The sequence below is a fragment of the Lagopus leucura genome, unplaced genomic scaffold (assembly GCF_019238085.1).
Source record: "Lagopus leucura isolate 7727_CA_CO unplaced genomic scaffold, USGS_WTPT01 Super-Scaffold_100106, whole genome shotgun sequence".
In the NCBI taxonomy this organism is placed as follows: Eukaryota; Metazoa; Chordata; class Aves; order Galliformes; family Phasianidae; genus Lagopus; species Lagopus leucura.
Genome location: NW_024962325.1, coordinates 441975 through 465288, shown reverse-complemented (window position 1 = coordinate 465288; position 23314 = coordinate 441975). Strand labels below are relative to the sequence as shown.

The 23314-nt window shown below is 46.4% G+C and overlaps 1 protein-coding gene across 1 annotated transcript in view; it reads left to right on the top strand.

Moving 5' to 3' along the window:
• The window catches only part of CAMTA1 (calmodulin binding transcription activator 1), a 203854-nt gene that overhangs the window by 32710 nt on the left and 147830 nt on the right, over nt 1–23314 (top strand). The window contains exon 2 of the mRNA XM_042887728.1: nt 9643–9710. Within this exon, the coding sequence (XP_042743662.1) occupies nt 9643–9710 (68 nt within the window). The remainder of the gene's footprint in view (nt 1–9642; nt 9711–23314) is intronic.

Genomic DNA, 23314 nt, shown 5'->3' with positions numbered 1-23314 from the left:
TTCTATGTAAACAATACAAGAGGAATAAAACCATTAAATAATCATTTAAGGTAAACTCACTGCATTATTTAGATAGGTGCCGGCATCCAAGATAACATTTTGCAGTAATTAAGATTTGGGTTCAGGGTGGGGAGCACTGCTGAGCTCAGTGTAGGGCAGCTCTGCTCTATGGGGGCACAGTGCAGAAGGGAAAGGCACCAGCACTGCTGCTCCCAGCTCTCCTGGCCGCCTGACCCACGCTGTCATTCCAACTGTTGTTATCATGATTTAATATGTATCTTTTAAGGAGGATTTTAATTCCCTGTTTGAAATAAGAAAACTCCATAAATCACGCATAGAATCTTTTAACATTTACAGTTTTAAATGAATTCCTGTTGAGAGTCTCTTAAGCCAGATTTATATCTGGTTTTGCATTGAACTGTGTCGTTATGTGGGGCTGAAAAACTCTTACAAAATTAGGCGTAATGCAAAAACATGCTGAAAAGACAGTTCTGCAGAAATGTGGAACGTTATTATGGTAGAGGATATTGGAGTGAAGGATATGTAGAAAAGGACAATTACCACTGATAGTTCCCTTCTAATGAACCTTGCCCAGTCGTGGGGCAGAAGGGTTTGCTGACAGCTCCTTGCCAGAGCTGGGGGTGCTGCCATTCCACCTCATGTAGGTTCAGAACTGGGAAGGCATCAAGGAATTGCACCTTAGTGCTCTTACAAGTGGGTCCGTATCAGCTTCCCATAAATAAACCTTCGTTTCATGAGCCTGCATAGCCTTATACATTTATTGCTGTTAATGAAAAGTCTATAGCAAGCTCGAGGATTATGAGAGCAGTGCCTTGATTCTTCAGATGAAATTGCCTTTCAGCAGAGAATGTGCCCGTTTGTATTGACAGAAGTTAATGTAAATAGCTTTGCAGTTTTCCCTCGCTATAGATCTCCTCTAATATCTGCTATTGGATTGTTCCATTGATAGGGGTTTAGCTTTAAGCACTTCCTTACCTGCAATGAGCTCGTGCTTGCCATTAAAAAATGGAAATCAAGTGAGTTTGAATTCTTCCAATTTAGACAGAATATAAAACGTTAAACTTAGTGCATTTACTGATGATGTGGTACTTAAACCTGAATAAAGGAGGGAAAAGATTAAATTAATAACACGGATCCTGCCTGAAGTATTACTGCAGTTACTACTCATCCAACTTAAATTAACTTTGCTGCTGTACTGAAAAAAAGCCAGAAGAGCTAAATATTCTCTATTTATCTCTCTTGATTGAAGAAGACAATAAAAACACGAGGAACTGACTGGGAGGTGCTTAAGAGCAGCCTAAAAACCCTCAGTGGGGGAAGAATTTGGGAGGAGGGGGCAGGAAAGCAGGCGGAGCTCGGGGGCTGTGGATGGGAGTAGGAGAACCGCGTGCCTTGTCACACGGCAGGGTAGGCCAAGGTCACTTCAGGAGTGGTGATTCCGTTGTGTAACGGCTGGGGTGTTTGCCAGTTGCTGGAGGCTGCTATTGAATGCCACTCTGTGATTTGACTGTCCCTCAGCTTAGGACCTGCGGCTAAAATCCATCTTCACGCCGTCGGGTGCTGACTTACTTGAGGCCCGATGCAGGCAGTCCAGCACAGCCTTCGTGCAGAGCTGTTTGTGCTGTCATGAAGATCCGTTTGTGTGCATTTGCTGTTATTTGTGTGCACGTGCACCTGGCAGGTAAAGTTGCTGGGCAGATCTCGTTCAACTCAGAGGCTCTTTAACCATCACTCACTTGGCTGATTAATTTTTTCTTCCTCCTCCTCTTAATGGTTTGGAGTGGAAATTACTTCTTATCTTATTCCAGTTGCTTCATGCCAGGTCTGGCCTTGAAAATAAAGCGTTAAGTTGTCCGCTTGCCACTTTAAGATGGAGTGGCAGGGCTAAGCATGGAGAGGTGCAACTGTGCTGACCTCAAAGAAAATACCTGTCCTCTTGGCTAAGCTCTGCGCTGAGCCCTGCCGTCTGCACAGCTCCATCAGTGCTCTCCTCAGGTAATAAACATCTCCAGCAATTTCTCAGGTCAGGAAGTGCTGGAATTGGGGCACATGGGGCACATACATCTGAGTGTGTGAAGCTCTTCGTTTCCAGGAAAGCCCTTTGGAAGGGTTTAAGTGTTGGTGTGAACCCACTGCAGCTCGGATGGGGTTGGACAAGGACCATTCTTTGCGTGTTCCTGTTTCTCCCTGTAAGTTTTCCTTGAGGATAACCTATCATTTCATTGCGGGGGAGATTGGAGATGGCCCTTCCATCTCAAATGTGTGTGTGTTTGAGGCTGGTTTTGTTCCAGGGCTGCCAGCTGTTTCACTCTTCTGCGTGTTGAAGAGTTAAAGTCAGCCGCTCTCTTGCTGACTTGACGCGCTCTCATCCCGGCAGCAGATTGAGTACTTGCTGCCATGACATTATTGTGGAACTTCTTCACAGTCAGATGACTTTATCAGCTAATCAGAGCTCAGGATTTCTAAATGTCATCTTATAATGTCTAATTAAGGTTGCAGTTTGAAGACATCATGTACTTTAATTGAAAACTGTAAGAGTAATCTATTCAATTTTTTTTTTGTTAAATTAATAGTATGGACCTTTAACAGATGGTTAGTAAGACATTGTTATTAATGAAAACATCCTACTGTTTGAAATCCAGCCACTCGTTGTCTTCTGTAACTGGAAGAAATAAGGCGTGCATCCGTGCATCTCCCAACCCAAACGTGGTTTCCACTGCATGGCTTCATCCTTCCCCGCTGTCCCAGCGCTGCTGCAGGACGTCAGCCCTGCGCTGATGGATGCCTTCCTGCTGCACAGGCAGCTGAGTGGACGCACAGGGCTGCAGCAGAGGGAGGGCAGCAGCGCTCACCTCGCTCCGCACCTCACAGCGGTGACTGTGGCTGATCCATGGCTTCAGTGGTGATAAAACTCAGCTCTACCTCAGCAGGTAGAACATCAGTTGGTGCACCCTTACTCAACTAGAAAAATACATTTTAAATGAAGATTTAATTTATTTCTGTCTTTAATTCATTCACAGTGCAAAAGGTGATGTGGTGATGTGTGAGCTTGCTTTCAGGTGCTAGGGATAGAAGCCCAGCAGGGCGGTGGCGCCACGGCACATTTCTTTCTCCTTTGCCTGTAGGGGTGGCCTGTGCCACGTCACTGAGTGGTACCCACATATTTACACCCCGCAAACTGCAAAAGAAACCAAGCATTTTGTTCAGAAAGGTGTTGCTGGTAGGCAACCTGCCAAACTGCACCGACCCCACTTGTGCTTCCCAGGACTGTAGTGAAAAGTTTGGTTTGCTTTTCTTGTGCTTTAGTTCCTTTCCTGCTTACTGAGTGACATTCCTCCCTATACTTAATGCTTCCTTTAGGTGGAACAACTGGACGAATGCAGTCACATTGCATTTGCTGTCCCACTGATCTCAACAAGATACTGAGAGCTCGCTGCATGTGGCTTTCAGATCTGCTTCTGTTTGTAATATTCAGAATATTAATGGATTGGAGGATGGAGGCTGCTAGGAAATGAGAACTGCTTGATCCCAGCTGAGAAGATGCTCCATAATCATCACAAATTTGTATTTTTATTTCAGAGTGGAAGGACAATAAAGGATCTGTGAGCTGGAATTTGCCTCTGCATCAGTGAGGACGTGGAGATTTCCTAAGAGGATAAATGTGCTTGCTTAAGAGATCTCAATTTTATTAGCTCTGTGGTATAAATTCAGGGATGCATACGAGCTCTCGTGCTTTCTCTTAAAACATGCATATTTTTCAAGTTTATTAATTCAGATGTGCGTAATTCATGCCAGTTAATAACTTGAAATTTAGGCATTGTTTTTAAACTACTGATTTATTACTTAGAGACAATATAGGTAGCCTGAGGTAACTGGCACAAACACTGGGGAATTGCAGATTGGTTCCAGGTTTCTTTTTTCACTTTGCAGAGGTCAGGTGGGAATCTCTGATGCATTTGAAGATGCAAAGAAAAAAACGGGGGTGGGGGGAGATGTCGAGCTGTGCCTTGGACAAATGGAGGCTGGACCGAGTGCATCAAGTACAACCAGCTGAAGCCAAGGAGTGCCTGCACGCAGTACTTTGGGTTTGGCTGTATGGGATTATTGCCTGCATGCATCTCCTCCAGGCTGAGATTGCCTTCTGCCAGGCGGGATGTTCATTGCAAATCTCAGAGCTTTTATTAGCTCTTTTTTAATTTATTTTTTCTTCCAAACAATGTCTTTGTTTTGCTGCAAGTTTTTCAGCTCAGAGCAGAATAAAGTCTGCAGTTTTCCTGCAAGCATGATGAGTACTGGGCTCCTCTGGAGGCAGTCAGTGTTGGATCCCTGCCCGCCGGCGCCTTCCTCGCTTGGTGCTGATGTCCTGTGCAGGGCTGCGTGCTGGGAGCATGGCTGCCATGTGATGCTCTGCGGTGAGGGCTGCTTGCCGGGCGTCCAGCTCCTGTCCTTCTCCAGCAAGGTGTTCTGGAGGGTAAGATGGTGCTTTGCAACCCAGGGTCGCAGGCACGCGTGCTTGGTTTCTAATTAATCTGTGGCATGAGGCTAAATGCTGACAACAGCTCCTGTGGAGCTAGTCATTATTCTTTGTTTGGTGCCATGACCAGCCCTGAGGAAGCTGAGAACTGGAGCACAGCTTCAGGGAGTACGGAAAATGCTTTCACTCCTCTAACTTTCTCAGCCTTGTTAAGCGGAGCGGTGGCTGCTCTGCAGCACACTGGGCGTCCAGCTGTTGGTCTGTCAGCACGGGTGCTGAGAATAAAACCAGTGGCACTGCCAGACAGGCGGAGCTTTGCGGGAAGGAACGGCGTTTGTCCACACGGCGCCCAGCGTGAGGTGAGGAGCGCTGTGCAGGAGGAGGGTCGGCTCTGCTGCAGCTCTGTGCTGTTGTCTGCGCCGTTAAAATATTGAAGCAGCTGAGAAGCTGCAGTCACGTACTGTGGTTGGAGAGCACTGTTCTGGTGCTGCCGCACCGGGCCGCAGGATCAGTTAACTGCATTGCTCAGGTTCCACCGGGCTTAAGAGTGGGACTCCTGCACAGGACTGCTGTGGTGAGGCTGGAGGGAGCAGCTCGCAGCTCCCCGATGCGTTCACACAGCACTGACAGTAAATTGCAGGACTGGGGGAGAGATGGGTGTGGGGAAAAGGGAATGGCCGTGTCCATGGCGTCCTTTTGGCTTCTCTCTCCTGCTAATTAAACAACACAGATGAGGACAGAGTTGGGTTTTCAAAGCCTGGGTCTTTGTCTTCTGACCTTGCTGCTGACACGCTGCCTTTTGTTTGTAATCTTGGGTGAGAAGCGACTGAGAGGTGGTTTGATAGGATACAAGTGCAAACAATGGCTCGCCTGGAAGATAGGATGAATGGGATTTAATTGAATTTTTTGTGAAGACATTGATTTGACCCTGTAAGACATATAGAGTGAATCATTAGGGGAATTAACACACATTAAAATGCAGGGATTTTTTTTTAATCAGAGAGCTTTTATTGTGCATATAGTTTTGTTTTTAATTATTTAATGACTTTGTCTCGTAGTGATAAATCTATTTCTTCCCCCTTTTCTAAAGGAAAAATGCTGTTGGTGTCATAAAGTGGTGCGTGAACAGAGCTGATGAATACTGAATCTTCATTACTGGCCCTGCAAAGCCAAGCACTGACAACCACAATTTCCAACAACCATCTTCATGCTGCTGGTGAAATTCCATGTCTGACCACTTTCTGCTTGGCTTTTCAGATGTTTTTCCTAATCTGTGTATGAGGAAAGTCTGAGCAGGTGTACCCTTCCCTCTATCCAGAACTGGAAACCTGGTTTCTTTTTCAAATTCCTCATATGAAAAGCTGCAGTGATTGCCAAAAACAGGTTCTGATCAGCTGTGAGATTAAGGGCACCCTCAGCCCATGTGCGAGTAAGAGGGACATTGAAATGGGAATGGCTGTGGTGCCTGTATGAATGCTAGAGGAGCAAACCCAGAGCGGGTTTAGGTTTGGTCTGGGGTGAGGTGCAGCCACAGTCTGGCACTGGGAGAGGGGGAGCAGGTTGGCTGGCTCCATCTGCTGCTGCTGTGGGATGAGGTCCTGCAAGCAGATCCCCTGCTTGCTCTGTTGGGCTTCCATTGCTGCACGTGTTCCTTTCTGAAAGGTCAGCTCTGCATCGCTCGTTCTGCTGCGCTGGGTTAGCTGGTGCGTCTCATCACTGCAGGTACAGATATTCCCTTTGTCTGCTTATCTCTTCTAGCATTAATTTATTTTACTGGTAATGCGACTGCATCAAGGGTTGCTCTGCAGCTCCCAAGCTGCCAGTGCTGCTGTTGGCTTGGCAAAATAAATTTCAGTCTTTACTATTGGAGGGGTCATGATGTGAGGCTGAACGGTGCTTTAGCACCAGGCACTCCTTCAGCATCTGTCCCATGGCCTGCACAGCTGCACGTCTCCCTCCACCTGCGCAGCAGTTCCCTGCACCCGTCTGTTCTTCCAGGCTCGCTCCCCTGCCCTGCTCCATCCCAGCACTCCCTGTGCTGTGGGGCACCCAGCAGTCCCTGAGCCTTCTGCCAACATTGCTGGGGGAAACCAGCCCTGCTCACTTCATGCCTTCTGCTGAAAGCTTTTCTTTTTTGTCTGCCTATTTTTTCCCAAGTGTTCGCTCCAAGTATCACTGAGCATCACTGAGTCATCTGTTTCTTGCGGTTCTGCTACAATGTGAGGTGGTAGACAAGAGATTATTTTCCCAGATTCTTGTTGCTTATGTAGTGACAGAAGTTGGCACATAGGTGTCAAACTGTAAATAGGAATTTCTGCTTGTTTCTGCTCCGCATCTTGTGGAGTTGTTTGACTGGGATAACTTGCAGCCATTTTAGCAGGAGCACTCCTGAAATGAAGTGCTTTGACTTCGTGTATCCTGGATCCCTTTGCAGCTGTGGCAGTGGGGAGTGGGGTTGGAGGCGCATTCTGCAGCAGATGGGGCTGGGGGAGGTGCTGTGCTGAGCCCCAAGGTGTGTGCAGGGCTGCTGGCTATACTGCTGGGCTGTGCTGTGCTCTGTGCGCATCCCATCCTGCTGCCCCATTGCGTGACTCCTTGTTCTGTGTATGAGGAGCACATGGAGGGCGTTCTGCCTTCTTGCTGTACGTGTTAATTCATACTGCCGCTGTGAGCTCGGTTTTCCTTGTTATCCAAGGTATTTCCTCTGGAGGAGGGAAATCAGGCTGTAATGTATCATTAAGCAGAAAGCCTCTGGGAACTCCTATCCTGGCTGATGTGAATCCTGCTTTTATCCTGTTAGAAGAATTGAATTATGCATTTTGAATCGTCTGAACATCTAGCTCTGGGCCTGGTTGGAGCCCTTGTTTTCCATATTACCAGAGTAGGGACAGGAGCTCCCGGGATGCCTCCCTGAGCAGCACCCAGCACGTACATGCACGTGTGTTTCTGTTGGTCACTCGTGTGCCTGCAGCACCGATTGCTCTGCATTCACTGCACACACACAGATTGCAGCTGGTAGGAAGTTGCAGGCCACGTCTGGGCAGTGAGGCTGAGCTGCTGCAGGGCTGCTGTTTCTGCTGCTGTTGGGCAGACACAGGTTACAGTTTCAGAGAAGGAAAATGCACCGATGGTGCGTTTAATGAAACGGCCCTGCAGTGCTGCCTGCGGTGCCCTGCCTGCTGAGCTGGGTGACCTCCGGTGTTTTAAGGAAGTGCTTTTTGCCTTCAGATGCACCACCACGCTTTTCTTGTGCTCTTTGTGGCTACCTGGAGAAAGAAAAGCCCACTTACAAAAGCAGGAGCTGCCTGAGCGCCTCCCGCACGCACACAGTTATGTGACCATTCTTTATTTCTGATGCTTCCGTTTGTCCGAGTGGGATGATAACGGAGACGTTAAATCTACTTATTCTTTTGTCTGCTGAAATGTGCTGAGCGAGTCCAGGTCAGCAGAGTGGAGGTGAGGGAAAACAATTTTTCTGTCTCTAAATAGCAACGTTTTGTTGCTGCAGTTCTTTTCTTCCCTGACAGTTTGGGGATGAAGATCTCAAGCTTGCGGCGCTCAGGCCAGCTGGGAAGGGGAAGGAGATCAGCCTTTGGTTGAGACCTTGATTTATGAGCCCGAAATGCTTTGCTTTTCGGTGCTGACAGTGCCATGGTGCAGGTTTGGTTTGCCATGGGAGCTACTAGTTCTTTCATTCTCCTCACAGTAAACGAATGTAAGAATAGGCACAATCCTTTGCTAATTTGAAACGCTCGGAACCTGCCTATTTTTGCAGGATGTTGAGGGTGAATCAGCCTCATCCTCATCTCTGCATTCAAGGGAATTTGTTTCTTCAAATCCCTGCTTATACAGACCATCTGCCAAGGGCTGCCGTGGGGCTGCACCAGCGAGGTGCTCCGTCTCGCTCATCAGGTGCTGCGAACTCTGCCGCATCTCTGCAGCCTTGCCTTCGGGTGCTGCGCTGCCGCGGGGTCTTTGAGGCTGCAGCGTGGGATCCCGCAATGCAAAGCTGGTGCAAAACAGCCCAACCTCACTGCGTCTTTCTGAGGCTGTTGGCGGCAGGTTGGTGTGTTTGGGAAGGCAGACGCGTGCTGGTTTGTGGTGCGGGGGGTTCTGGGAGGATTTATTTGCAGTGTAAACATGTTGGTTAGGAGTCATTAATATGACATTCACACAGCTCTAATAAAGCACAGAGCGCGGAGATCTGGCACCGCTGAAACACCCGGAGGACATTATGGATGAGTCTTAAAACCAAGAGTATTGGAAACAAGATATTTTTACGTCTCGTTTGGGAGTAATATAATTGCGTTGTGTGGCTCCAGCAGATGCTTGGGCCAGCTGGTTGGAGAGCACTGCGGGTTTTTTTAGCTTTGGTGCTACACAGATAAAACCCTGACACAGAACTCTCATTTAAACAAGAAAATCCTTCCTTGGCCGGCAGTGCAGTCCTCACATTGGCGTTGCACGGCCGAGCTGCCCCACGCTGCTCCCGCTGCACCCACAGCTCACTGCTTGGGGCCTGTAGGGCTGCCCCCTGTCAGCCGGGCTCTGTTGGAGCCGTGGGCCGTGCGGGCGGGAGCAGCCACTGATGCGGATGTCACCCACCGGCTTTTTATGGCAACAATTAATAATTCAGCAATTCTCTCTGCAGTGATGTTGTTCTATTTATAAATATTTAATTTAGCTTCAAGTGTCCGTGTTTGCACTGCCTTCCCTTCTCCAGGCCGGCCCCAGCTCTGGCGCTGCCCGCCCTGCCTGCTGCAGCTCTCGGCCGTGCCCTTCCTTGCTGCTCTTGCAGACTGGCCGTGGTGCACGGATGTGCGCGAGGCTCCGGCTCTGTGCCCGTGGGGCGGTGCGGCCAAAGCAGAGTGGGAAACAGGGAATAGACACGCTTTTAACCATAGTAATGTGAGTTCTGCAGCAGTTGTCCAACATCCCAGTTCACAGACAGAAATGCGTTGTTTGTATTGTAAGCTGTGGGAACTTTCATGGTAAAAGGCACCTGCAAGTGTGAAGGCTTGCTTTGAGTCGCAGGCAGAGCTGGGACCGCGCTTGTTGAAGACGTTCAGAAGGGTTCTGTGTTACAAAACTCTCACTTTTCCAGGACAGCCACACCAATAACTTTCTTTTTCTGCGTTTCTTTTCAGGAGATTGCAGCTTATTTAATAACGTTTGAAAAGCATGAAGAATGGCTAACAACTTCCCCTAAAACAAGGTAACATTGCTAATAATTCCGCCTGTGAAATGTACATTGACTGATTTCCACTGACTACTTGACTTGCTAATCAATCCGTTGGCCACAAAGTGAAAACTCCCAGTCATGCTTGATGGCTTGTGACACCAAAGTCTCATTAATTGACTTAATGAGCGTTTTATTGAATGAAATCAGATTGATTAAAAATAGAACAGCTGCAATCTTGACAGGTTAAAGTTTTAACTTGATTGTTGAACATTTAATTGTATCCCTCAGATGAGCGGATTTTGCAGGCTCGCAGTGAGGTTGCAGGCTATTTATCTCGGCAGTTCTCCCTGCAGCCTCGAACTTTAAATAAATAAAAAAGCACAAAGCCTTCCCTTGTGCTTTGCCTGTTTAAAATGCATTCTCTGGGATTGTTTGCATTTTGGTGTTTTTCTTGTTGGGGTTAAGTGTTTGATGGTGAGGAGATCCCAAAAAGCCAAATTAACAGACATGTTTGCAGTTTATTATTCAGTAAATGTCATGTATTCTTCTCACTGCCATAAATGTTTAACTTCTCCCATCCCATGGGGTCTGGTATGTTAAGTTTAGACTGCAGATGTTTTTCTGCTATTTCTTGCTGCATTAAGACTCACAAAGTTTTGTTACTTATCAGTAACACATTAAAATTACACTTTTTTTTTCTTTTTTTTTTTTTTTCTACCCCCCATTCCAAATCCACCTTCCAAATTGGAAACCCCTATTGTTTCCTTAATGGTTCTCTGTTCTGGTTGAAGGGCCAGGAAATGCAGTAAATTGACCTTTTCTGCTGATGACAGCAATGAGGTTCATCTCTTTCTTTTTGTCTTTGTTGTTTTTTGTGCGTGTGTCTTTGGTGTGCATAAATGCTTTGTTTCACTCCACTTCTTGGCTGCAATACATCAGCTAATATGATGGTATTAGAAAAGGTTATTTTCTGACCTGGCTGGTAATCCGAGTTTCAGAAATGAGGCCGAATAATTTCTTGCTGACCTTTTTCCACATGAGCCCATTAATTGGCTGGAAAACACATTAAGAAGTTGGGGTGCACATGGCATCATTCAAGAGAGGAGATTATCATTGTGTTTGTAGTAGTGTTTATGACTTTAAGAATTAGATTTGCTAAAGGCAATGCATGGAAATACTTTCCTATTAATATTACAATACCTGCGTGTTTACACTTGAAAGAAATAACGTCCCAGGAGACACAGAGTTGTGATGGCTGTTCAAGGACCTTCTCAAATTGTTGAGTTCGTTTTGATTTTTTTTTTTTTTTAATTTCTTTTATTATTGTAATTAATTGGAGCAGTTAAATGCTGAGATCATGCAATCAGAGCTCTTGGTATTAAAGAATTAATGACATCGATCCTGCACTGAACTGGAACGTTCCCCATTCTCTGTTTGCTGCTGTGGGTGCTTCTAATTTCCTTTCAGAAATTTAATAAAAATGAATTGTACCACTGACACTTATAGAGCTTCTTAATAAAATGATACATGGTGTGATTTGAGGGACCACTACTAGAAGACTTGCTCCAGCTGACCCAAGGAGCTGCTTCAGGATCAGGTTGGCGTCTGTGCTCTGCGTGCACAGGGAGCAGTGGGCCGATGTGTTTTGGGGACGTGCTGTGGGATCCCCTTGGCCAGGATTGGTGGGAGGAGGGCTGGGAACTGTTTGCCTACTTACCTTCTGCGCACAAAAACATTGGCTATCTGCCTCTGTAAAACCACCATCCGGCCTTGGTTTTAAAAGTGTAACCTGGTGCTTAGGGCTCCTTGTAAATGTGGATAATTGCAATCTCACGCTTGGTTGTGTGTCCTGGAATTTGGATATTGAAGAGCAAGATCCGTGAATGTTGGATATTGGGTTTAATTGCAGCCGGGTTGAACCTCTGGCAGAGGATCTGTCACTGGTGGCTCAGTGCGGCGTGGCCTGGCAGGCAGCGAGTTCTGCAATGTCTGATTGCTGAACTTAATGCATACGGTGGGAGAAGAGGGGAGAGTTTATTGCAGCCATAGGTGTGCGCCTGCAATGCCTGGACATCCTGGTCTGTGTCACTGAGAAGCTTCAGTGCTGACAGCACGGTGCAGTCAGATACGGCTGTGCTGTGGCTGCTGTGATGACATTAAGGGAACCGTAAGAAAACTTTTAACAGTGTCTAAAAAGGCTTTTTCATGAAACTTCTCGTTAGATGACTCGAGTTGATGAAACATGCTAATAAATATGCTGGAATATTATTAAAACTGTCTTTCAAGCTTTCCAGTTTATCAACATAAATTACCAAGTCTCTCCCTATGCACAGACCTTGATGTTTCCTTGTGATGGTGTTTGGTTAGTTGATAATTTGCCAGATAATCCACAGTGGGTATTCCAGTCATCAGCGCAAATTGGCGAAGCTTTTTTTGCTAATGCAGCAATACTGCAATCTCTGACATTTCCAAGTTTAAATGCAAATCATTTAACAAAAATTACTTGACATTTATATATCAACTAGAATTTAATCATTATTTACATTGGAATTTCAATGACAAAGCTGACGCTCTTCGTCCAGAAAGTTCTGTTCTATGGATTTACTTTGCTAATTTGCTTCCCAGCACCTTCTCTAATTACCTGTCTTTGTTTTGTGTGGAGTGTATGTCAGAAGTGTTGGCAATATCCAGTGTGGTTCTGCCTGTATTTGCAGGTGAGGCGCTGAGCCAAAGCTGTGAGGTCAGTTTTCAGCTGGGCACGGAGCTGGGATGTTTCAGCCATGCACACGGACAGGGTGAGCTCCAGAGCTCCAAAAAACAAATGTCAGGAGCACAGAAGTTGCTCTGAGCTGCTGCAAAGCTTGAGAGATGGGTGCTGCTTGGTAAGCCAGCTTTCAGAAGCTGACACTGCGATGAGCCCTCATTTGTACTGAGATGTGAAGTGGTTGGGGAAATTCCCAGATGCGGATTTTCAGCCCTGAAAGGAACTGAGTGCTGTTTTTAGGCAGCGAGACTTGGCAGTGATTAATATTTCGGGAACGAAAAGAAAGTTCAGTTGCAGCACACCCATACAAATCAATAGCGATTTGCATACGCTGTCAGTATCTATTTGCAGTAATTTAGTCTTACTTATGCTACCTACTGGGTTATTTTTAGCATTTTTATTTCCCTCTCCCGGCTTAAGGAAAACAAGCCTTGCTTTTCATTTAATAGACAAGGACAGTGGGGCCGCACAGCGTTTCCTGCTGATAAATTCTGACCTAATAAATCATGAAGCTGTCAGGACCTGCTTCATCACAGCAGCACAGGAAGGTTTCGCTCCGTTGGCAGCATCTGGCGGGGAGCAGCAGAGCTCCTCTCACCTATGAGTGCTTTCCTTCTTGCAAGTGAGGCCACCAAGTCCTTCATTGGGCTCTGTGCTCTACAGCTCCATGCACAAACACATATAGCACAATTACGTCCCATCTCCGACAGCCATTTTTATCCGACATTGCCGGAGGCTCCTGAAGATAAGTTGAGATTTTGCAGTATATTAATTTTGTATTCAATAATTAATAGTAGAATTAATTGAATTATTCAATTTTCAGGTAAAAAAAAAATAGAGTAATAAATATTCATAACTTATTTTATTAAGGGAATTTCCATTTCCTGTGTCATTAAAGTGAGATTAACTCAGGTTGGCTTTCAGTGAGGACTGAAAACAATTGTGCTGTATTGCTAATTTGCTGTTAGGTCGATGCTTTGCAAGCCAGCTCTCCAGTGTGCTCTGTGCTGAAGCCGCTGTGGCACACTGCATTTGTTGTGCTTTTCTCAGTGCAATTATTCAGTTTCAAAATGTGTTTCTCCCCCACACCCCTTTATGAGTGGTTTTTTTATTATTATAAGCTTCTCAAAACTTGATGTCATCAAAATACGAGGTACCCACAACTCCTTGCAGGAACCTTTTTAAACTCAACCTACTTGGCTGCTGGTTCACATCAAAAGTGCTGCTGAAGTTCGCCCTGATCTTTCAGCTGTGCAATAAGAGGCAGCAGTCTCTGTTGCAGTTTGCACCTATTTTTTGACAGCTCGTGAGTGAACTGTTGGAGCAAAGACCTGGAATTCCTTGGCTCTGAGGCTTGATGCAATTGGTGAAAAGCTCTTCGGGTCTTGAGAAGTCCTTTAGAAGTGCCATCATGGCATTTATTTACTGATTTATTTGTTTATTTTTGCTGCTGTGGTGTCCTGGAGGGGATAAGGAGAATGGAATGGAATGGAATGGAATGGAATGGAATGGAATGGAATGGAATGGAGATGCCTCCTGAGGCTGCAGGTGGTGCAGCAGCATGCATTACGCAGTGGCTGGAGGTCCCATGAAGCCAACAGCACAGTACTTGTGAGTGGTTCCAGGATGTCTGATCTCCTGTTCTCATTCACAGAAAATAACAGTACTCAAACTCATTTTTGAGATCCCATACACACTTTGAAGGTCCTCCCTCGCTTACACAGCTCGTACGTTCCATAGTTATGTGCGATTCTCAACCTTCCCCATGCCTGATGCTGAAGTTCTGTGCTTTCTGCTCATGTTGCTGACAGTTCTGTTTACATGTTTGGGGTCCTGTATGACCTATTTTTCCTCCATGGAAGGAAATGTGTGAGCTGTCAGCTTTTTCTAGCTTGGGATGCTGCTTGACATAATCCCTGCTAAATATGGCACATCTCTTTTTACACTTTAAAGATTTCATGACTCTAAACACTTTCTTCTTACTGCTCAGTATTTCCTATTTCTTTTTTTCCTCCCTGAAGAGGATAAACTGTATGGGGATGGTTTTAATAGGCATTGATTTGTATAGATTTTTAGCCCCTGCGGTCCAGGAGAGTTGAGAAGCCAATAATTAATTCTTTCAACAGCTCATTCCTTTTGTTTTAAAATGACCTAATAGCAAAATTGCTGGTAGCCTTCAGAATGCATGGCCCAGATCTGTTCACCCTCTAAGTATTTCATTTAAATGCTTGCCATGAATTATTCAGGTAGGATAGCAGGTGAATGCTGGTGCTACTGGAGAACTTGTCTCACTTAATATTTAACTGGGAACTCAGGAGAGTGGCATCGCTGCGAAGGACAGCGCTGCAGACCTGCAGCATTGCTCCTCCTGCCATGGATGCTGAACACTGGAAAACGAGGGCTCATCAGGAAAAGCAATTATCTTACAGTGATTGAGTTATTTGCAAACTGCTGTCTGCCTTCAGCCCAGCCTTTGGTAAGCTTGTCCCATCGATAGATGTGGTCTGTGAAAACACGTAGCTCTTATTTTCAGACAAAACTGGCATTCAGAATTTGGCCAGGCTCTGATTCTTTCTTGATAAAATACAGTGGGGAGCAAGAGGTTGGTTGGGGTTTCAAAGGCTGAGTCCCCATGCTGGACTGTGTGGTCTGGGCTTAATGGACTGTGAGCTGAGTAAGACAGCGGCTGCTTATTGTCCTGCTCAAAGCAGGAGGAAGATTAAAAATGTATAAAAAGAGATTTCGTTTTGGTCTCCTGGGGGCCAGAACCAGATTGCCTGACACGTTTATGTACCTTGCTTCTAGGTTGAAGGGCATCGAGAAGTAGGGATGGTTTTGGAGGTGCTTTGCCTGTGCAATATGTGAGGGCTGCAGAAGGACCAGGGAAGCAGTATTGGTTCATACTGCGTTGGAAAGTAACAAAGTTAAAACCTTTGTCCTCTTTTAAAAGCTCGATGACTTAATTGATATTCTGGTACCATAGTAAAGAAGCATCTTTTGTCCAGGAGGTGAGACATGCAAAAATAACCTTTAAGTTGCTCATAATTAACCTTTAATGATATCCTCTCACTTCTCCAATACATTCTCTGCATCAAAAACAACACACAGGGAGAGCATCTGAGGCTGCTTGTTGCATCCCAATGGCCTGCGAATACCGGCTGATTAAAAACAAAATATTTATGGGATTATTTATTGACAAAGACTCTTTTCCTCCAGGAAACCTGGCACTGGGATTTAAATTCCAAGGGGAAAGACATGTTGTGTGTCGGGAATGTGGATCCTTCCCTTTTCAGACAGGAGCAGCATTACAGTGTGATATTTATCATCAGGGTAGCATGATTTCAACTGCACTCGGGTGTATTAGTAAGTGCATGCTAAAATTCTAGAAGTGTTTGAGGAACAGCCAGGGAACTTGATGGAGGGGAGCTGTGCATAATGAAGGACCTGCTACTCAGACTTGAAGAATACAAATTGATTTGTATAACAAACCGTGTTTGTCAGAAGATGAGCAGCTCACTGCAGAGACTCATTTTTGTGCTGAATAAGAGCGCGCGTAGGTAATGAGTCGGCTTTATCTTCGTGTGGAACGAGGAATCATTTGCTAAGCAGGTAGCTGGTGTGTTTGACAGATGTGCTGTTCCCATGCACGCTGCTGTGCTTGTGATCTCCTGTGCTGATTCCTCTCAATGGGTTGTGGTCTCGGTGGATATTTACAGAAAGGTGTAGTTGTTCCTTTTTTTCCTCCCAGAAGGTTCATCCCTCAAGCCAGGAGTTTCTGTTTTCAATTCTTGTGTGTCTGAGTAGCAGACGGCTTCTTTTCTCCCAGTTGTGAGGCACTAGCTTCAGCTTCTGGTTGTTTTCTTCCTTTTCTCTTTGAGCTTGTGGAAAAACGTGCTTTTACAGTTGAGATGATCAGGTGCAATCATAGGCTTTTTCACTGCTGTTGCCAGAGAAGCAGCAGGAAGGGTGACGTTTGCAGCCCAGCATGCATTTGCCTTGCTCTTCCTGATGTTGAAGCCAAGGAGGATGCCGTAACTGAGGTGATCCATGGTGGAGCTGAGACCTGTGGACATCACCACAGCTGAGACCACCTTGCAGACGTCTCCTTTTCCCTTTCTGTTTGCTGTGCGTTCTCCACTGCGTGTGGGATCTCTGCAGGACTTTGGATTCATGTTTTACCCCACCTGCTGGGGGGATCAATGTTTTATAAGAGCTGTGTATTCGGTGGTGAGGTCCATGCTGCTGCCTGTGCAGGTGGAAACGCTCTTTGTGTTTCCTTGGTGGGTTCCTGCTTTGTTCCTTGCAGAGGAACAGGGATCCTGCAGCCCTGCCGGCAGCACGGGCTCTGCTGGAGCTCGGAGGTTGGCTGCTGCTCTGAGGAAGGAACCACCACTGTGGGCTATAGGCTCATAACAGTGGTTTACACATATTTAATGGGAACGTGGGGAGCTAAAACAAGTGACTCACCTGCTGTGTTTACCTGTGGAGACAATGCTTCTGCATCGCTTCCTTTGAGCATATTAACATGTTGCATCTGTTTTGCATTTAAATGGAAAGATTTTCCAGTGTTATAATGGCGTGAGTGGGGCTGTAGAAAAAGACAGTTATGAGATGGGGTGCGTAGGGCGTCTGTCCCGTGCTGGAGGCGTCTGTGTGTTTGGGCTGGCTGTGCTGCGGTGGCTCTCATTGGTTTTGATTTGCCACTGGCGGGCAAAACCCTGAAGTTGAACATCATGAGGTAACCACTGGGCCTGGAACGTGGTGTTGATTCCTGATGAAGGCCTTGTCCCCAGGAGCCGCGTCCCGCGCTCACCCCGGCTCCCGGGAGGAATTCTCTGTGTGAATTTGTTTTTAAGACGGCATTCTTTATTTTAGACGTGTTGCTTCCAAATTGCCAACTGCCTATTTGTTCCAGACAATTGTGGATACAATCAGCAAAGTAAGCAGCGCTGTAGGCTTTAATTATTCGGCTAATGGACAATGACTGATGAGCGGGTGCCCCAGCTGTGCAGCCCTCTGTGCTGCAGGAGGAACTCGTGCAGCCGCGCTCGCTGCGCTGCACCCATGTTGCACTCAGAGTCTTCAGTGCTGCCTCATCCATCTTGGCGGCCGCTTGCTTGCTACTCTGTACACCGTTAGAATTTCTCTTGAGGCTGATGATTTTAGCTCAGGTTGTTGTTGTTTTTTAAGAAATCTAAAGTCCCATAGTCCTCTCATGGGTTGTTCAACATTGTATTCATAGAATCATCAACTGTTTGGGTTGGAAAAATGCTCTAAGTTCATGCAGTCCAACCATCCATCCACCACCATTGCTACCCACTAACCCACGTCCCCCAGCACCACTCCTGCCCTTAAACACCCACAGGGATGGGTGCCTACCACCGCCTGGGCAGCCTGTGCTGCTGCCCCACTGCTCTTCCTGAGAAGAAATCCTCCCTTCTAACAAAACTCATTACTGCCCTCTTCGTGATACCACCATCAGGTACTTGAGGGCACATTTTTCCATTTCTTCTGCTGTTGCTTTTCTGTGCTGCATCCATTGACTATGATGTGTGTGATACTCTGTTTCCCTGTGGCTTTATATATTTTCCTGCAGGTATAGATTGGTTCTGCAGTGTCTGTACATCCCCCTGCTTGTATTTACAGGAAACTGCTGTGGGAACTCCATGTCTGTAGCAAACCAAGATGCAGCACAGCTGCTGCTTGCAGGGTCTGGCTACTTGCAAGGAGGCTGATAGGAAGGGATGCCACTAATAGTCCTGTAACCCCCAGGATTTGCTTAATGGTACTGATAATTCATTACCAAATCATCTTAAGATGATTATTTTCAGTCCTGAGAAACGTAGATCTACAGAAATCTGGCAGAGGTTCTCACGGAGTTACACTTGGCTGCCGTTCTTGCGCTGCAACAATACTTGAAAATAATTAAATTTTAAATTCCATGTAGAATCTGGTGGGTAGGCAGATGTACCGCTATGTTAAACTTTATGTCACTTAAAAATGGTTTTCCAGTACATCGGAGGGAGATCATCCAGCTGTAAAATTATCTGCTTTATGATACTGCATCACAGCTTTGGTCTTTTTATTTTAATTAAAAACGTACCTTAAATCTAACATCCTCAGATAACTTTCCCCGCGCCTTTTTGTTTCCTGTAATTTACTGTCAGAATGTTAAATTACGTGGCTCTTCTGCGAGCTTTTGGCACTGCTTCTGGCAGAAGTTTGTTGGTGAAGTTAAGCGTTTCCTGCTGCCCTGTGGGGCGGTGCCTCCGAGCAGCTGCCCTGTGCTGGGGGTGCCGCTGTGCCGCACGGCGCTGCGGGCTGAGGCCGTTCGCTGTGTCCCAGAGCAGGCTGGGGTGGATGGGCTTCACGGAGGACGAACCTCCCCAACACCTCGGGGCTACGAGTGGGGCAGCAGAGCCCCACAGCGCCGGTCGGCTGCAGAACACGAGTCTGCAGATCATGAACTGTGCTGGTTCTGGAATTAAATGAAATGCCTGCTCCCAAGGCACCGCACGTGACCGTTCACCAAGTTTTGCAATGTGATTTATGTTTAGCTGTAGGATTATTGTTTTCTATTGATTCTGAGGGAAATAAAACAGCAGTAAAAGCCCATCGTAAGCTTCCCCAAGGAACCGATAAGTTGAATCTTTCCTACAAGAAATACTGTTGTCTCTTTGGGTGACTTCTGAACCAGCAGCCCCAACAGCCTGCGAGCAGCGGGTCTGCAGGCAGCTCCTGGGGGACTGCTCACTGCCCAGACCTGGCCAGCATGCCTGAAATTGACTCTGCTTACCTGGAAAGCACTGACTTCTCAGTCTTCCCTGGCGTGTCAGCCTAGGGTGTCTTGTTTACTTCTTACACGCCTGGCATTTTTACAAAATGAATAGTAAAATCTATCGAGTCTGTCAAAGCTGTCATGCCTTTCTGCTGGGGAGCCAAACTGTGCCAGTGTGCACTGTTGGTGTGTTCTGTTATTTTTTTTTCTGGCCTCATTTAACGTTGCTGTGTGCAGTACAAGGTTGCTGGTGCTGGCAGGGAGCCATGGGGCCGTTCTGCCCCCTCCAGCTCTGCTCCTGGCAGTGCTGCATCGCACTTCGTTGGGGTGCCCCCGACTGCTGCTGCCAGTAAGAATGAATTGGCCATAGTGATGTTTCTGTATTTATGTTATAATGTCAATGATGAGCTAAATTAAGACAAATAAGGCTGTTACGCTCGCTGTTTAATTTACAAAATTTTAATGAGACTAATAACATCTGTACTTGTTCCATCTTTCTGCTGGCTGGAAGACTCTTAGCAGGGCTGACAGTTCTACGTTCAGCTTGCTCTTCAGCAGCCCTGAGAAAAAGGAGGAGTTGGCAAATGTTGTATGAAGTCGTTTGCTTTTGCCTGCACTTCATCTAACACTGGTGGGGAAGTAGGACAGATGACAGAAGAACACAGTATTTACAAGTGGAATTGTTTGATGGGCGAACGCAGCAGCGAAGATGGGCGGAGGTGAAGGCTTCCACATGCATCCTGCAGGAAGCACGCCTTGCTCTGCTTGTCCTGGAGGGGGGAATGCTACCTCCTGTGGTGCTCCCATTTAGCTGGTGTCATTTGTTGGTTTGAGGATCAAAGTAGTGCATAGGAGAATCCACCTGCTGTTGTCTCTGTGCCCTCTGAAAAGTGACCATTTGTTTCTCATCTGCTGAGCCTCCAGTGCAGCAAATGGGGTTGTGCAATGGAGATCTTCTTGCTGGATAAGCAATTAGCTAAAATAAACTGCTCAAAGGGCAGATTATGCAGGGCTCTCGCTCTGTGACAAATGAATTAATTGACTTTGTTTTGTGTTTGCGGCATGTTCCCTATATTTTACTTAACTTTCTCACTAGCTGAAAAGCCTCCTGTGTTTCCTTTTGCTCTTTGCTGCCATGCTGAGCAAACAGGATATTACAACTTGATTTACACAGATACAAATAAAGGAGGTTAAGTGATAAGAAAATGTGTAAAGGTTCTCTCAATTAAGAGGAACAAAACTTCTTTCTAAGCACGTCTGGGAGCATCTATTGCATTCCCTTATCTGAGGTGTCATCAGAATTCTGCCTGCAGCCTGGACAAAGCAGGCTGTGTTAAACAGTGCTAGGAGGTGGGGTGGGATGGTGGTCTGTGCTCTCCTACAAAGGGCTCAGGCAGTGGTGTTGGAAGGACTTGAGTTCAGCTCAAGGATCCTGCGTACTCGAGACCAGAGTTCCCCAACCAGGGCTGGGCAGCTCCTGGCACTGAGGTGCTGAGCACAGCCTCCATCCTGAGCACATCCATGGGATGCTCACGTTGGGCACAGCTTCGCATGGCCGCTGCTGAGCCTGCGTGTCACGTCGTCCTTTGGAGGCGGCTTGGCTGAGCTGGAACGTTGGAAAAGCAACTTCATTAAAGAGCAGTTACAGAATGATTAAAGGTGCCTGCCGTGGAAATGAATGGAGCTGCGGTGCCGTGAGGGTTGCCTCTCTTTGCGGCGTTGGCTGGGCGTTTTGTAGAGAAGCACACAGGGCACACAGGAATTCATCGAGCAGTTTCCAGAAATGATTTCTTTTGTGCGGGACGTTGGCAGAAAGCTGGCAGCCCTCATTGCTCGCTGCTTGGCGGCGTTCGCATTGAACGCGGGCGCACTGAGCTGGGAGAAGCACGCAGAGCCAGCCGTGCTCCTGGCATGGCTCCTGGCAGGTGGCTGCTGGAGCTCTGATTTAGAAATGTTTTGAGTTCTTAATTTTATAAACTAACATCATTCTGCTATTAATTGCTCTCCGTGATTTAAACTCCAAGGTGACATTAACGCCGAGTAGATTTTAAAGGTTTTATTTGAAATTGTACGACGTTATTAGTGGTGCATTACCTTAGGTTATAACACACAGCTTTACCTCATGCTGTTGGAATAAGGATTACAATTTTCTGGCCCCTCTGGTATCCCGGGTGACTCATTAAATGATCTGGCCAAGTCGCTGAATTTATTTACAGTAAGTAAATTAAAGCTATGGTACAAATCTTTGCTGTGTAACAGGATTTGTGAGCAGCTGAGAAAGGTTGAAACTGTTGGACCGGTTACCAACAGTTTGTGTGTAAGGGAGGATTTGCTTCACTGAACAACACATTGTCCTGGTCATGAAATGCTCAGATGAAACATGGCCGAGAGGCAGGTTGTTTTTTCACTGTCCCGCTTTCTTAGTTCTATTATGCAATATTCAGAGGGAAGCTCCTAAAAACCATCCGTGTGGCATCGCGGGGAGGGGACGCCGTGCTGGCCCAGCAGGGCACTGCCTGCACCGCGCAGCCGCTCCGGCCGGCTCGTGCCCTGTGTTGGCTCGGCACGTTGCTGGTGCTCTGCAGCAGAAGCAGTGGTTTGGTGCTTCCCTTCCCCTCCGCTGATGCTTTTCTGTTTCTGGAATCCTCACCTTCTCTGTTGCAGAGAAGCGCTCTGAGAGATGAAGGTTTGGCTGCCTCTTTTTTTCTGCTCCATGGGAGCGATGTTGTGTTAGAGGAGGAGTTATTGCCTTTGTTTTTTTGCTTTTAGTGCTGCTTCCCTGCTACGTTTCTGCTGAGCGGCCTTGTGACATCCAAACCAATAAGCAAGCCGTGCATTTTGGATTTTTTTAAATCTGTTTTTAATGATTAACTCTGGTTGTTGCTGCTGCTGAGGAGCCACTCGTTGCAATGTCTTCGTTTGGCAACTTCAAAAGTTCCATCTGAATCGGAGGAAAGTTCTGCCAGGATTTTGTGAACCATCACTGAGTTTCCTTGAAGCAATTTGGTTTTGAAAGAAAGTAAAAGTATGACACACGAAGCATTGGTGCTTTTTTTATTATTATTATCTATCAAGTTATTTCTTCCCTAAGCCATCCTTCATCAGAAGTAAATCTGTTTCCTATTTCATCTCTGTTGCCTGATTCGGTATGGATTAGCATTTCTCACACTGCGGAGCGTTTTCGCTCTGAGCCAAATCTCTCTTCACACAATAGATTGCCATCTTATAATGTAGGACTTATTTCTCCGTCACTTTAAAAGTCCTGCTTCATTAGCTCGGTGACTGTTTGGTAATTTGCAAAGTCACTTTCCGAAGTTTTAATACTCGCTGGTGAAGAGTCCTCATAATAAATGCATTACATCCCAATGGCGTTGTGATGCCATCAGAAGTGGGAAAAATTAGAAGCGGTACTTAGATGTGGCCTCGGGATAAGGGAGGCTGTGCAAGAGGTGGTGGGGATGGAGACGGGGCCCTGAGCATGTAAAGCAGCAAAACTTAATGGGCAGGTGGATTTTGGCTTTTGGGTTCGGTTAGAGCTGCTTCCTGGTGCTCTGCATTGTGGATTTGCGATTCTGAGCGGTTTGAAAAGTGGCAGAGCTCATATCTTGGTTCTCAGATCTGCACATTGCATTCAAGGCAATTGAAAAGAAATTGGGTGAGCACGAAGGTCATCTCATCTGCACTTGAAACGGGTTTGGGTGGGTGCAGAGATGTTCCATCGCGGTCATTACTGCAGCACGGCTCCCTGTGCTGGATGGGACAGATGCAAATGAATACCTGAACTCCTCAGTCTGCACAGTGTTTGCAGTGTGGAAACATGGATTGTAATGGGAGTGTTTTATATTCATGAAAAAAGCAAACTCCCTGATATTCAGAACGCTCAGTTGCAATGTGAGTGAATAAATTGTGTGTGCCCTTCCATCCCTGGCAGTAAAACATTCCCACCGTCTTCCTCCCCAAAATCCTGTACTGAAATTAAAGATGATGTTTACAGTATTTCAGGGAGGTTTCAGTTTGCTCAACATTGCACAGAACCTCAGGAGAGCTGCAGTTCGACTGAGTTCTGCCGCTGAGACAGCAGAGATGCCTTATCCC